This window comes from Castor canadensis, chromosome 7 (genome assembly GCF_047511655.1).
Source record: "Castor canadensis chromosome 7, mCasCan1.hap1v2, whole genome shotgun sequence".
NCBI classification, from domain to species: Eukaryota; Metazoa; Chordata; class Mammalia; order Rodentia; family Castoridae; genus Castor; species Castor canadensis.
The window spans coordinates 5,692,466-5,708,973 of record NC_133392.1 but is presented as its reverse complement, the minus strand read 5'-3'; the positions used below and the strand labels follow the sequence as shown (position 1 = coordinate 5,708,973).

The 16,508-nt window shown below is 41.6% G+C and overlaps 1 protein-coding gene across 2 annotated transcripts in view; it reads left to right on the top strand.

Moving 5' to 3' along the window:
• Positions 1–16,508, top strand: part of Dock1 (dedicator of cytokinesis 1) — a 477,546-nt gene that overhangs the window by 120,451 nt on the left and 340,587 nt on the right. For both annotated transcript variants that reach the window (XM_074078054.1, XM_020167338.2), the window contains exon 23: positions 7,043–7,151. In XM_074078054.1, coding sequence (XP_073934155.1) covers positions 7,043–7,151 — 109 coding nt within the window. The remainder of the gene's footprint in view (positions 1–7,042; positions 7,152–16,508) is intronic.

The following is a 16,508-nucleotide window of genomic DNA, read 5'->3' as shown; positions in this document are numbered from 1 at the left end:
GTTACAATTCTGAGAGCTTAGCAATTGACGAGAAAATTTATTTTTATTGCATATTCCATTTTAAAATGACAGTCATCACAGCAAGGTGCATCAGAGTTTTATAAATTTTGCACAATCTTTAGAACATTTACATCAATAATATATATCAAACATCATTGTAAAATCATAGTTATTTATTTAACAACAGTGGCAAACGAGATTGAACCAGTTATAAAGTGATCACTTAAAAGACTTTAAAACAAATCGATGTCTAACAAAACAACCTTAACTCTTTTATAACTTTGTTTCTTAACTAAAAATACAATAGGCACAGCAGAAATCGGGAAATAGTCTTAATACAACACAAAATCTTTGTTCCCAGGCCAGTTTTTGTAAATTTTACTAAGAGCACATCAGTATTTTATGGAAATCTTGTTCTTTAAACATGGAGAATTAGATTCTCTTGATTTATATCAATGTATTGATGTTCAGATTTTAAAAAATCTTCTTAATAAATTTTTAAAGCTATCACTAACTTGGTCACATGCTAATTTCCTCCTCTAACTCTAGAGCACTCTGTCCTCTGTGACTGGGCTGACTCTTCAGTCTGTCCCCTATCAGTCCTTCTTTTCATTTTGGAATAATACATCCCTCTACTTTTGGACAAAATCTTTATCTTGTAATATACCTTCTTTTCCCAGCTGAAAAAAATCTCTCTTCTTTTTGCTCTTTCTTACCAAGACTCTGTCTTCATACTCATAACGTTCTTTGTATCTCACTCTCTTTCGCTCAATGGTTCTATTTTACTTTTTCCTTCCTTAAATTTACATTTGAAGCAAAACATCCTTTCAAAATCTCCAAATTTAGACAAATTACTCTTTTTACCAATGAAAATATGCTTTATGTTTTTCCTCATCAAAATACATTTAAGTGTCTTTCCTTTTTTTTTCTTTTTAATTCTTGTTTTGCATTACTAGGGCTTGAGCTCAGGGCCTACACCTGGAGCCACTCCACCAGCATTTTTTTGTGAAGGGTTTTTTCGAGATACTGTGGAACTATTTGCCTGGGCTGCCTTTGAACCGCGATCCTCCTAGTCTCTGCCTCCTGAGTAGCTAGGATTATAGGTGTGAGCCACCAGCACCCAGCTTACGTTTCTTTTTATGTTTTTTGCATATAGACTTATGTGTCAGTTAGAATTTTAAACTCCTTAAGTAACCTTACTTTCAGTGAAGACTGAAGAAGAAAGCAATCTTGAGATTTTTCCATCTGCTAAAATTTTATGAAAAATGTATTTGTTGATAAACCCAATTTCTTATTTTTTTAAAAAGATAATTTAAGAAGCCAAGAGAACTTGAATATATATTTAGCAATTGATGTTTGCTGTTTTAACTTACTTTGGAATGATTCAGGCGTTTTGAATCTCTAACATAATCTTAAGACTTTTAAATATCCCACATATATTCACCTAATTTATTTTCAAATATTTATTCCCTAATTACTTATGAAAATTGAGATAATTGAGAAAGCATAGTAATTATCTTAAATTATGTTCTGGCCCAAGAACATCCCTAAAAGTTGAAATGTTCTGCTTAAAATATACAGTAAGCAAGCCACATTGCATTGTCCTTTTATTTGCTCATTTCTTCTGAGGTCAGACTTGTGCTCCCATTTTAAACATCTAGTACAGATAAATATAACCCTGCCTGTCCATGTAATTCAGGCCAAATTGCAGGTTGACAATCTGGATGTAGCCAACTTGTTCACATACCTTTTTAAAAATGCTATCAACAAATTTGTGAGACAGTAATATAGTAATATAAATAGACTATTTTATTAAAAGACAATTGAATTTAGATTATATTTATGAGGAAATAGAAGAAGTCATGGTCACCTGTTTATATGACTAAGCTCTAATATTTTTAAGTGCAGTTTTCTGAAAAGTGAGGCCCAAAATTTTCAGGTAAAAGATTTTCCGTAGCAGTTTTGTCCCCGCTGTGGTACTGGGAGTTGAACTCAGGACTTGCTAGGCAGGCATTCTACCACTTGAGCCATGCCTTCGGCCCTTTTTGCATTGGTTATTTTTGAGATAGTGTTTTGGTTTAAGCCTGCGCTAACCTGGATTTATGTGTCCCTTGTAGCTGGGATGACAGGCGTGCACCCAGCCATTGGTTGAGCTATCTTAGCTATCTTCTGATCCCCTCCTTCTGAGCAGCTGGAATTACAGGCTTGATCCACCATACACAACCTTTTTTTTGGAGGCTACACTGGAGTTTGAACTCAGGGCTTTGTGCATGCTACCACTTGAGCTACACCTCCAGCCTGTGCAGTGTGGTTTTTTTAAGGAAGTGTTTTTACCTTTTATTTATTTTCTCTCCTTTTCCCCATCTCAAATGAGGTAAGGAGTTAACTCTTCGATGTTTACCTTTCAGCTAGATCTAGCTGAAATAACAAATTTCCAAACACCCTTGAATAACAAAATTATCTTCATATGGGTTGAAAAAGGTCAGCATATTCAAACTCTGAAGAGAAAACAAGGAAAATGTTAACCCCATAGTTGCAGGGTAGGGATGATCTCAACAATGTTCACAACAATGTTTTAAATTAGGCATGTAGATTGAAGAAAAGTATTCTTTGTGCAAAGAATCTATAGTGATTTGACTGGCAGCAGGTGATAAGGGGTTACCAGGAACTCAGTTACATTAAAGAACAGGGAAGAAATCCCTGCTAAACAAGAGCAGAGCTGCGGGAGGAGGGGAGCTCCTGTTAGAGCTATTCCTAGGAATTCTGGGGGGATCTTTCCTTACGAAGTTTGAATTAATTACATTCTGCTTAGGACCCAAGAAAAGCCAAAATTACTCTTACCCAAACTCTTTCCTGGGAAAACAAACAGCTCCTTCCAAGAGACCCCTAGTGGGTGTAGTCTCCAAATTGACCCAAAGGAAGTCTGCCTTGCTTCTTAATGAAAGAATTCTTCAAATAACATGACCAGGGATCCTCTACCAAGAAGAGGGGATCCTGGGCCTGAGAGAAGACCCATCAGCACAGAACAAAGTGCACCATGGAGCTGGGGTGCAAAGGATTCAACATGGGGACCACTGTCCAGTCCCATGTTTGCTCTCAAGGTGGCCTTGTTTCAGGTTGTTTCTAGTCACCACACATCAATGTAAATTAAAAAAAAATTGTCAGATGAGATTCTCCAAAGCATAACGATATTTATTTAGCAATCATTGCAGTGGGTATATGCATGCTGTCGTAAATTATGGGCATGTTCAAAGGTTGAGCAAGGCAATGTTTTTATTTTATTTTATTATTTATTTATTTATTTATTTATTTTCTTTTTTTCTTTTATTATTCATATGTGCATACAAGGCTTGGGTCATTTCCCCCCCCTGCCCCCACCCCCTCCCTTACCACCCACTCCAGCCCCCTCCCTCTCCCCCCCCCCAAACCCAGCAGAAACTATTTTGCCCTTATTTCTAATTTTGTTGTAGAGAGAGTATAAGCAATAATAGGAAGGAACAAGGGTTTTTGCTGGTTGAGATAAGGATAGCTATACAGGGCATTGACTCACATTAATTTCCTGTGCATGTGTGTTACCTTCTAGGATAATTCTTTTTAATCTAACCTTTTCTCTAGTTCCTGGTCCCCTTTTCCTATTGGCCTCAGTTGCTTTAAGGTATCTGCTTTAGTTTCTCTGCATTAAGGGCATCAAATCCTAGCTAGTTTTTTAGGTGTCTTCCCTATCCTCACCCCTCCCTTGTGCGCTCTCGCTTTTATCATGTAGGGCAATGTTTTTAAAGAGAAAAATACGATGATTACATTAGATATTTCAATGGCAACTCTTGCCCACAGTGACTAAAAACAAGCGTGTCACCACTCTGAGTCTGAGCAGATAGTTGATGGGTAGATATTTTGGGAGAGGTCCTTTTTAGGTTTTGTTTTTGGTGGTACTTGGGATTGAATGCAGGGCCTCGTGCTTGCCAGGCTAGTGCTCTTACCACCTGAGCCACACCTCCAGTCCTTTCGCTTTTAGTTTGTTTTCTTGATAGAGTCTCCCTAACTTTGCCCAGGTTGGCCTTCAGTGGTATTCCTCCTGTCTCTGCCTCCTGATTAGGTGGGACGGTAGGTGTGTAGCACCACACCTGTCCTAGAAGCACTTTCCAGGTAATGTTTTGGTGACTTCTGTGTGGGTTTGTGGTTCTGGCAGTCTTTGGAATAGTATCAGGCAGGTGTGGGTTAGCCTCCTGCCTTTATTTACTTGTTTTTGGTAAGGTTAACACAAGTGATTCCATTTTGATTCTGGCAACTTACATTTTTTCGCATGCTTCTGTCTATTATTTTTCTATTAACATTCTTTTTTTTAGCAATCCTTATTTTGTTCTCCTTTTCCTCCTTTTTTGCCATCTTTGATACCAACCCTTTCTGTTTATCATTGCATATTCTGTTCCTTTAATCTTTTCTAGTCTCTCGAGAGTTACCCCAGTTGAACACATGCGTGTTTGAGTGGAGTGTAATGCAGATCGTCACTGTTGTCACTTCCTTGATCATTCTAGATCTGGCTAGGTAAATAGAACACTTACTCTCTTCTCTCTTTTGTGTTAATATTACCATGCATTTAAATTCTATGTATATTTGAAAGTCTGTCAGACATTGCTGTTTGTATTGTCAGCATTCATTGGCTGTGTTTTATACTGGTAATGGCTTTTCATCTCTCCTTTACTTCCATGTTTTGCTCTGGGATCATTTTCCTCCTGTCAAAAGAACTTCCTGTAGAAATTCTTTTAGTAGAAGTCAGCTATAGGCTTTGTTTGTATGAAAATTATTTATTTCATTTTTGTGTTTGAAAGATATTTTCTCTTAATACAGCATTCTAGATTGCCAGTTATTTTCTTCCTCCAGGTGCTATTCTATTTTCTTTTGGTTTCTATCATTTCTGTGGAGAAGTCTACTTTAGCCTTTTTGTTGTGTCTTTGAAGGTAAATAATGTCATTTTTTTTCTTCCTCTAGCTGCCTTTATAGAGTCTCTCTGTGCTTATTTGCAGTCTCACTGTGGCTGCATATGAAGGCTTTCATGTTTTCAAAATCCTCTGTTGGATTTTTGAATTAGTCTTTCATCAGTTTTGGAAAATTCATGGTGGTGTCTGTCCTAATGCTTCTTCTGCTTCATAGTCTCTCCTTTTCTCCCCACACCTCGATTATATGTGCATGCTCTCTCTTTATGTTCCTTCATATTCCAAACTCTTTTCTGTGTTTTCTTCCTTTTTACTTCTGTGTTGTTATTTTTCTGTGATTTTTCTTCCATTTCACTATTTCTGTCTCTTGCTGTGTCTACTCTCTGGTTAACTTACATAATGAGTTCTTAATTTTAGATATTATATCCTTTAATTTTAGCATTTTCATTTATTTTTTACAGGTTCATTTCTCTGCTAAAATGTCCCACCTTACCTTCTGTTTTTCCATCTTTCTGTTTAATCTGTTTTAAAACATAATGTGGGTTACTTTGATGTTCTTTGTAGCTAGCTACTGTGTCTGGATTACCTGTGAGTCAGTTTGTATTGGCTTCTTTTCCTCTTTGATTTGGCCATGTGGCTTTTTTGTTTTTTGCTCAGTTTATTGAATTTTACTTGATGGTTTGAGTGTGTGTGTGTGTGTGTGTGTGTATGTGAGAAACTGTAAAAATTCCCAACAATTCTTTCAGAAGCATTGTCTTCTTCCGGAGAGGATCCATGTGTTCTCTATTGGCCTGAGAGAGTGGGCTGAGCACCTTGTTCTCATCAGAGACAGGTGGGTGATGCCCCTGTGAGCCTCTGTCTGCATTTGATCTTTCATTCTTTCCAGCGTTTTCACCCAAGAGTCTGCTGTGTTATCTGTGGCTCTTCTTGCTGCCATTTTCCAAGTTGAAGTCATTTCCTCTTCCATTCTTCTTTCTGGAGACTTTCATTTTGGTTTAGTCTGGCATGCCACGCAGCTCCAGGAACGGGTGAATTTCCCGGGGTGGGGGAGATTGCCCATTCTCTCCTCACCAAGGCTTTGTACCAACCTGCCATTGTTTCCCCGCCACTCCTAAGTACAAGTTCCGAACACCATATTTCAGTTGTTTTTTTACAAGGGGCCCTCTAGTTGGAAACCTTTATTTACACAACAGACACACTAGTTTGCAATTCCCCATTTTACACAGAACTCTTTGCTTTACAGTGAAACTCATTTAAATGTAAGATTACCTCTAGGGTAATTAATTATCACTTAGTTTATAAAATTTTCCATTTTACACAAGTTTTCAGGTAGACTATGCTTTTAATTAGGCAGAAAACTAGTCCATATTAATAAAACATCTGAGTTGCAGCATTTTAAGATGCAAATGCATTGCTTTTTAGTAACAGCAAGTTGAAGTAACTGCTAATAGATAATTTATAGATGCTTATTTACAATTAGCATACATATGCCAGTGTATAACTTCCTTATTATCCGTTTATTGAATATGTTGCAGCTCTTGAAAGATTTCCAGTTACCGTGGGCTCTGTATAGTACCTGACTGAAGTAATTTTGAATTTACCATTATAATGTCATTTTCAAATGGTTATAAGATCACGTTAAATTTACCCAATTAAGTTTCAGCATGATTGTTAATTATGTAGCATTATGAATTTCAGGATCCTGGCAGAAAACGCACCAGTTTATAGTGTATTTTCTGTGGAGTGCAGTTAAAGCTGAATTTCTCATCTTTCTTCCCTCCTCCTTTTCTTCCCTCCTCCCCATGTCCTTCCAGCATTCCCTTTGTATATGTTTTCTGTTTTTCAGACGTATGAAATGGGTCGTGTTACCAGGAACACAGCAATAAGTAGTGTCATTGCGCATTCTCTGTGTCATGTGGAGGCATGAATCCATAGCTGTGTGGTCTGGACTAGTCTCAAGGTTGAATCCTACCTTGCGTGGATGTTGGGATGTTGGGGAAGTCGCCCCATGCTCTGACTGGTCCCCAGGCACCCCTTAATGGCCGTAGATGCAGTGTCAGCAGTGTGTGCATTCTCCACAGGCCCCACCGTTTCCTGTTCTTGCCTTGCAGACTGTATGAGAACAAGGGGGAGGCCGACTTCGTGGAGTCCTTGCTGCAGCTCTTCCGCTCCATCAACGGCATGATGAGCAGCATGTCTGACCAGACGGTCCGCGTGAAGGTGGGTGTCCCCAGCAGTCAGTCGACTTTTGGAGGAAGGACTCCCTGTGTGGGTTGGCAGAGGCAGCAGCACACCCTGCTGAACCAGAGTGGAGGCTGAGGAGTCACTTTGGTAATGACCTTCACCATGCTGCATGTGCGTGTCTTCTGTTCTGCTTCTTCCCTAGGTGGGCTGGAATGTCTCTTTGCTTATCTCTTTGCTCCCTTGCCTGTGGGAAGTTCTGAATTACTTTATCTTATTCACAGGTGCAAATTGATGACAGCCATGTCTTATGCCTAGCTTGCCTAGGTGTCCTGGACTCTGGGACTCTGTTGCAGACTGAGGCAGACAGAGCCATGGATGCCAGGCTGACCACAAACTGCCCTAGCAGTGTGTTACATCTTGTGCTTTAGTCATTGTCATTGCCTGTGCAGAAGGGCGGGGGATCCAGCACGCCCATAGTCCTTCTCTTTCTCTCACTGGTGATCTCTTGCTCTCACCCTATTTTCCTTTGGAAGACCCCAGTGTCCTCAGTCCACTTACTGAGTCCAGGGCATAAGGAGCAGTACCAGGGTCCCACATTCCAGGGTGTTCCAGTTTTGTGACTTTTATGGGCTGACTTCTTACAGAAGAAGCTGTGCGATTTGCAGATAACCGCCTGTGATAATTCCTTCAAAGAACATGACCCTTCTAAGTGACTAACTTCTGGCTTTCTTTCCACATTGTGTCCACCTCTTCTGTTACTGTACTCTTTCAATGTCCTTTTATTGTGTGACTTCAGAAAACATTCTTATGACTGTTGTCTCAAAGATATTTCCCAGTTTGGAGTGTTGCCATGTGGTCTGAACAAAGGGGTGTGTGTGTGTTCAGAGTGTGTGAGTGTGTGACTGTGACTATATGTTTAAGTGTGTGTATGAATATGTGTGTGAGTGCCTGTGGGGTGTTTGTGTGTGTGTGTGTGTGTGTTTAGAATGTCTCCTGATTGCTGTGACACGAACCAGACTGACTAGATATGAATAAAGCCATAACTTCATTTTGCCTCTGGAATGGTACAGCTGGCTGGGAGAGCTGTTGGATTCTTCATCATAATTTATTGATAGCTACATGAATTTGGTCTAAAAATTGGTGATCTGTTGAGAAAGGCATGTGTTGCATATATCAAGTGTTAGGTTAGTTATTTTGGCGATTTGATATTGCCGAAAGCTGCCTTATTGTTCCAAGGTTAAAATTAGCAATGTGCTTGGAACATTTTACTACTGAATCCCGTGGCATTTTAGAAAAACAGACACATATTGTGTAAGAATAGATAAAAATTGTCGGAAGTGTTGTGCCCAGAAGTAATTTTAGATTGCTAAATATATTCTTACATTATTAAATTTGATCGGGCTTGACTTGTGTCTGCCTGCTTTCCTGAAAGTCAAATCACTTAGTGAGTAGAGACTGGGGTCTCCACTGTGGAGTGTTCATTGTAAGACATGAGCAAAGTTAGTGACATTGACGTTCATGCATTGATGCAAAGCTGCATCTGTGAGACAGGTGCATGGGTTTCCTTTGACTTGCTGCCTCCCTCGCTGCTGACTTGGTACTGTATTGTTTCACCATAGTTGCTTTTTCATGCTGGAGATTTCACGATAGGAGGTTCCTATCGTGGGACCCTGGTTATTGTGCTGTTTTAACTCTTTGTTTTACTATCTTTAAATGGAAATCCAACTGTGCATTGTCTTATATAAAGAATTTTCCACCCTGAGGAGTTTCCTGTGGCTGAGGGTGGTCCTGTTGACTGCTTTGATTTTGTGGATTGTCTGCACCCTCTCACTTGTGTCCTGGAAGTCAGCTTGCCCCCCATGGCTTGTGGAGTTATTCCGGATGACCTGGTTAGGGTTTTCTGATTGTGAGAGTTGTCATCTTGTAGTCCCCTCCTCAGAACCGACCCCCCACTCACATCCATGTCACAGGTTAGACTTGCCCATAGTGTTTTGTGCCTCTGGAAGGCAGAACCAGAGACATTTCAGACTATAAGTCACTGTAGGGTCAACATGGCCTCATAGGAGGGTTTTCAACATTGTGCCATTGTGTTAAAATCATTCCATCTGATTTAATGACAGACTTGAATAAGGTTATTTCATTGAAGTGGGAAGACTGACGCATGGGCGGCATTTCATGTTAGGCTGGAGAGGAAGCTACAGGAAGTGTGGGTGTTGCCTCCATTCCCTCCTCTCTGTCAGGCAACCACTGAATGTCATCTCCACTTCCCAGGTTCCTGCTCTGGGGCACCCAAACTCACCTCCTGCCTCTTCACTGTCCCTCATTGGATGTATCCTAAAAACAGGACTGTGGCCAAAAATTTTGATGAAATAACATGACATTTCCCATTTTAAGTGTACATTTCTGTGAAGAAATTCAGTGTCATGCCACAAATATTGGGGCAGTCTGAGAGGAGGGGAGAGAGGCAGATGGGACTGGTCATAGATGTTTCTTGAGGAGAACCCTCTGTGTTGGCCCTGTTCTGTGTCAGGAGTTTCCTGTTCTCAGCTCTCATGCATCAGTGTGCTAGACTGGGGCAATGGGGCTTTGCAATCAGTTACCACAGGCAGTGACATGTTAACTCAGTTCTGTTAATATTACTCCCTTCTCTCTGGGATGATTCTGGACAGACCATCCCACATATAACCTAGGCAGTCTGTTGTTCGGTTGGGGGCTGAGAATACCCGAATTTTCCCTAGAAGGAAATTTTGACTTCAGGTCACAGTAAGAAATGGATATTACTTATAGTGTTTGTGTCTGTGAGTATATATTTTTGTGAGTTATATGTATATGTGTATATGCCTATACCAATGTGTGTGAGTGTGCACACGTGTGGGGTCTGAACAGGCCAGCAGCATGTGTGATGTCTCTGTGTGTATGTGTGAATATATTGTGTGTACATTACGTGCACATACATGTGAATGTGTGCACATGCATGTAGGGTGTGTTTGAGCATTGTATATGTGCATGTGTCCATGTGTGTGTATGTCTGTGTATGTACACCCAAGTGTGTGTTGTGTTCATAAAGATGAAGAATGGTTCATGAAAAATGTGTACCCTTATTCCATGGTTTTCACAGTGGCATTTTCTATTCTAGTCTCCTTTAGTCTATGCTAGATTAATGTTTTTCACTAAATAATTGCTGGCTGACAGGTACTGTTTCAGATCTCAACCTGCATTTGCAAACCATTCTTTAGGGCTCTTCCTTGTCTTTTCCTGTGCAATATATTTTAAAAATATCATTCTTAGTTTTCTGCTGCCTTTCTTCCCCTGACTTGCTGAGCCCCAGGCCCCTGGCACTCAGGCATGAGGATGGGTAATTGAATTCGAGGCCCCTGGGCTGCAGATGGCACACAGATGCATGAAGGTTGGCCTTCCTTCTGGGGACTGTCCTGGGGCGCAGCCCTCCTTGTCTCTCCCCATTGAACCATTCCATGGTGCCATTTCCATCTGGCCTTTCTAGAAAGAAACTGTGTTAGAAATAAACTATTCTGGGGTGGGGGAAGGGGGGAGAAATGACCCAAACATTGTATGCATATATGAATAAAATAAAAATAAAAAAAAAAGAAAAAGAACAAAAGCAGAAGAGGGCGGAGGATGTGGTTCAAGTGGTACCACATCTTGAGCCCAGCAAGCTCAAGACCCTGAGCTCTAACTCCAGTACTGAAAAAAAAAATCAAATTGATTCAAAATGGATTATGGATTTAAATGTAAGCAAAGGAAAGTGGTGATCATCAAGGGAACCTAACTTGCCAAAGTTCTGTTACTCAGACCTTAGGCAGGACTTGCTTCAATGAATTATTAATCATCATTTGAACAACAACAAAAAAAGAAATAAACTGTTCTGGAGTCCTAGTAAATACAGTTGATGGGTGAGTTTTCCCTCCGAGAGACACAGTTTCAGTTTCCTTAAAAACAATACTCTGACTTGAACTGAACTTTCTTACCTCAGATTCTTGAGGGAAGTTTGTACTGCAGTTATTTCTAAGCTAGCATCTAGGTTCCACAGTGCTTCTCACAAATTTACAAGCTTGCAATTTTATTATCTTCAGGAAAAATAGTCTGGCTGTTCTAGGGGGATTACAAGTAAGGATCAGCTATGACAGGACCTCCTGCTCCATAGCTTGGACCTATGCTGGGCCTCACTTGTAGCGGTGCCCAGCCAGCCCCTCCTGCCAAGACCTTGATTTTCCTCTTCATGGGGAGGTTGATTAAGATGAAGAAGAATCATTTATCACTGACCTCTTGGAGTTGAACTTACCATTTCATCTTTATACTTTTTCTTCTCACTTATAGATATATGCATATGAGCACATATCTGTACCTGTATCTTTATCTAGTCATCCCTCACATATGTGCAGCATTGGTTCCAAGATCTGACAGATAGCAAAATCCACAGAAACTCAAGTCCCTTGTATCAAATGGGACAGTATTTGCATACAGCCTGTACACATCCTGCTGTATATGTCAAGTCATTTCTCCATTACTTCCATGACCTAATTTATAGTGCACATTGATACCGTGTGAATGCAGAATACATCGTTGTCATACTGTATTGTTTAGGGCATAGTGAAGAGAAAGAAAGCTGCATATGTTCTTGGTACAGACACTTTTGTCCCCCAGATATTTTCAGTGTACACTTGGTTAAATTTGAAGATGTGGAACCCAAAGATATGAGAGTGCTGACTATACGTGAGATACATAGTAGACATTCCTATGTACACACACACTTTTACAACTTTCCTTTTCTCTGTATACATTCAGTATTTTCAAGAACATGTTTATTAAGGTGATATATGTATATATATATATACACACATATACATATGTGCATATATGTCTACATCTATATATCTATATCACCTCAAGGTTGTATGCTAACTTATTTAACCAATTTTCTGTTTGCGAGCACTGAGATGGTTCTTGTTTTCATTTCCAGAAACAGTGCTGTGATAATCCTCCTTGGCTGACCCTCTATTCATGGCCAAGGCCCTGCTCCATCTGGTTTGCTCGGAGGCATTCAGACTTCCAAGTGCTCTAATATCCTGAGAAAGTCAGGCTCAGGCTCTCAGGCTCACCGTTTTTGAAATGCTGCCTTTTGTTTGGCCAAGGTGATTGTCAGGACTTGGTTTCCTACTGATGGTCTGCCTGTGTATCCACAGCTTTCCACGCTTTCACAAGTCCACATGGAACACTCAGCAACAGTGTTGTATGCTGAGGGAACCACTTCCTCGTTAAGCACCTGTTTTTGTCACCTTTCTTTCTCTTGGCACAATACTGGTGGCCATGTGGGGAGGAAGAGAGCTCTGGTGAGGGAACCAGCCATGGAGGTGGTGGACCTCCATAAAGCAGCAAACAGCTTAAGGAAATTGGGGAGCATTTTGAGCCTGAAAGTTTCACTTGGAGCAAGTGATGTGATCTTTATTTTCTTTCTTCTGAGGTTGGGAGAGATTGTGTTTCAGAGAACAGGAGAGAGTGATCATGGATGTCATTGGGACTCTACCTGCAGGTCTCTTGTTTTCATGGGCACAGGATGTGATGGCTTGGATAGTGACTTTCCAGGTCATATCCCATGCAAGAGATGGATGTCTGGAACAAGAATACCAAACAGCTGAGGCTGGCAGCTTGGAGCAGTCAGCCCTGACAGGACTGGCTATACTGATTGAGAATTGGCAACAGGCTGGATCTTCTGGAGAGTTTTCCTGCTAACAGAGAGAAAAGGGGGTCTCAGAGTCCAGGAGGTGAGGGTCCAGCCAACCTGGAAGATGTAGTAGTCCCCTGGGACTGTGAGAATAAATACACCAGACGTGATAGGCTAAAGCAGCAGCAATTTGGAGATTAGAATTGTAAAGTCGAGGTGTCAGCAGGTTGGTTCCTTTTGTGTTCTCTGAGGCAGAATCAGAATCTTCACAGTGGTAGGTGACAGCCCTCGGCTTGTGGATGCATCCACCCTGTCTTAGCCAGTGTCTTCATGTGTTGTTTTCCCTGCATAGCTGTGTCTTTTGTGTCTTTTTTTCCTCTTCTTATAAGGATACCAGACATATGGAACTCAGGGCTCATTTTACTCTAGTATAACCTCATGTTATTTGATTATATCTGAAAAAAGACTCTTTTTAAAGGTCACATTCACAGGTATCAGGGGATGGGACCTGACATACCCTTTTGAGAATCACAATTTATTCCACAGTAGAACTCAGTATGGGTGTTAGTGGCACCCAGATAAGTGTTGGGAAATGTGCTGGAGAGGACGTAGCCCTCAGCTTGGTGGCCTGACACACAAGGTGCGATAGACCAGAACTTTTTCAAACCGTAGTTTGCACACAGTTGCCTGAAATCCTGTGAAAGTGCAGATTCCAACTCTTAAGTCTGAGGAGGGTCTAAGCTGTCTGCTTTATAACCGGCTCCCATGGGATGTTTATGCCACCGGCTCCTGGCCATTCCTTGAATTGGAAGTGGCCCAGCCTAAGCTGGCATGGAGATCATTCCAACTGCTGTGATCACCAGGAAGGGGAACTGTGGGGTCGGAACTGCTGTGGCCAGACTTTGGTGCTGGCTTCAGCTGGACTGAGAAACCTCAGCTGCCTAGTGTTCTGGACTATTTTAGTGTAACAAAGTTGGCCTTACACACAGAAGGCAAGAGGCTTACAAGTGAAGTCATAGTTCATGTTAATAAAGAAGCAGCTTTTGAAGAAAGGAAGAAGGTAAGGACAATGTTTCATGGCTCAGAGTGCTCCCAGTTCCATTCCTGGACTTCCTGGTCTGTGACTTTGCAGAGTTCCAGGTGGTATACCACTCTACAGTCTTCTTAGTTGCTTCCTTAGGGTTCTTCTTGCCCTGTCTAAGGGGAATGAGACCATATAGTAGGAGCAAGATTAATGTGAAGCCACCTGGCCAGGGATACTTGTTCCTCTGACCACCTCTCAGCTCCTTTTGTGTTGCACACCGTGCATTGCAGCAGTCCAGCATCGCAGAAATGCAATAGGAGCAGCAGAGGAGACTCTTGGTGTCTCACCACTCTCTGGCATTGGTCTCCCACCAGCACTGGCGCATGTGCTGAGAGATTTTTTTCATAGTCACAGCATTGATATTTTGTAGTTTACTGCTTTTTTATTGTTAAATGCCAAGTACCTACTATATGAATGTCTTGTTATAATTATAATTTAATCACAGTGTGCCAGCTCAGGACATGTGCTTGAATTGATGTGCACTGTTTTGCTTAATCAGATGATTTCTCACCAAATTACTATTTCTGTTGTTGAATAGTAGGGTTTTTCTTTTAGCATTTCTTTATCTATTCTTTTAGTATTGCGATAGATACAATCTGTGTTGATCGCCCCTACATTCCTCCCTGTGTTAGAAGGAAATCCTTTAATTTAGCATTGTTGAACTTGGAATTGCAGGGTACATCGGGGGGACTGGAAATAGTTGAGGTGTTTTAGGAAGATTTAAAGGATGAGCCAAGTAAAGAAAGGATGGAATACTGTAGATGCATCAAGTAGGAAGATGTTTGCTGTCTTCAGGAAGTGAGAAGTTCAGCTGGGGTTGATTGATCATACCTGTAATTCAAGCTACTTGGGAGGCTGAGGCAGGAAATTGCAAGTTTGAGGCCAACCTGGGGAACATAGCAAGACCCTGTCTTACAATACAGTGAACAAGTGCTTAGGATGCAGCACAGTGTATATACTTGCCAGACATGTGTGAGGCCCTAGCTTCAATCCTTAGTACAACAAACAAAAGAAATGAGACATTCAAGCCAGGTATGTAATCCAGCACTTGGGAGGCTGAGGCAGGAGGAATGTGAGTTTGAGGCTAGCCTGGGCTACATAGTGAGATCCTATTATCAACAAACAAATGAAATAAAATTAAAGAAATAAGAAGTCTTGTGTTTGTGGCTGAGTAAAGTGAGCAATAAGAAGTAGGATCTGTGGAAGCCCCTAAGAAGGCTGGCTCAGGTCATCATAATCTTTTCCAAGATCATTTTGGCTGCTGGCTGCAGAATGGGTTTGGGAGGCTGAGAGAGGAGTCAGGGTATATAAAACGGTTCCTCTTACCTAGGGCATGGGGAAGAGCAGGGCTCCCCACCTTGGCTCTGTTGGGAGCTCATATTCCTGTCTTGCGCATTGCAGGGCCTCTGGTAGCATTTCTGGCCCGTCAGTTATGAAAACCGGAAATATCTCCAGATACTGGCGCATGGCACTTGGGTTGTGTCTGTGGATAAATTGGTCCTGGTTTTACGCCGTTGGTCTACAGGGTTGGTGGTAAAGTTTTGAGAAAGGATGGGCATGTTTGGTCCATCTAAGGGCTGTGGTGATACATTTGGTGTGGGAGGGAGAGGGAGAGGGAGAGGGAGAGGAATGTCATGGTCATTTCCCAGATTTGACTCAGGTACCTGTAGAGGCTGCTAAAAAAGCAGGCAGAGACTGTAGAATGCGTGGACATTAAGGCTGAGTGACTCCTGAGACTCTGCTTGGAAGTTACTCCTTCTGGGAACCACGGCATTGCCCTTCTCACCCCATTCTGTCACAGGACGCCTGCACCCGTGCGGCCCAGTGTGCTGGTCTGTGCTTCTGCATATCTCCATTTTGAGCACTTTCTTTGTGTGTTCACCTCCCCTTCTAACAGTGCTGCCTTTTAGGACTGGGTTCTCATTTTCTTTTACATTTTGGCCAGTGTCCTCTGTCTGCCCCTCCTCTGTTGTCTCCGTGGTGATTTTGGTGGCTGTCTGTCAGGGTTTGCGCAGCTATAGAACGCTTCACTGTTGGATACGGGGTCACATAATACAGCTGTGGAAGTACCAGACCCAGACTCCCATATGGTTTGGAGAACTGAGTCTGCTGCTTTGTCCTGATGGATTGTGCCGCGTGAAATAATTCTAATCCCTCTATCTGTGCAGCTTCTCAGTCGCCAAAGCCTTTTGATGCATGTTATCTCCCAGGACCCTCCCAGCACTGCCACCCTGCCTGATAGAGGTAACAACGAAAACGCTTTCTAAAGCGATGGCAGAGAACATAATCGTGTAAGGTCTGTGCGTTTTGAGAGCTCTGTTGTTGATGGAAACTTTCCATCCCACATCCACTGGCTCTTCCTCCTGCCTTTTGCAGCCCTTTATGGGGGCTTCATGCAGACTTATCTAACACAGCTGAAGTTTCCAGACCTACAGAGAGAGGCTGATGTGCCTCTCCCTTAGAGAAGGACGTTTATAAATGCACTTGACCTAGATGTTTGTTGATTCTTTTTAAATTTTAAGTTTTTATAGCATCAGGACTTACTTTGATTGCAAATTGCATACATCTCAAACGAGCTGTAAATAAAAGGAAAGAGGTTCCTTTTTTATGGATAAGATGACTGGATATT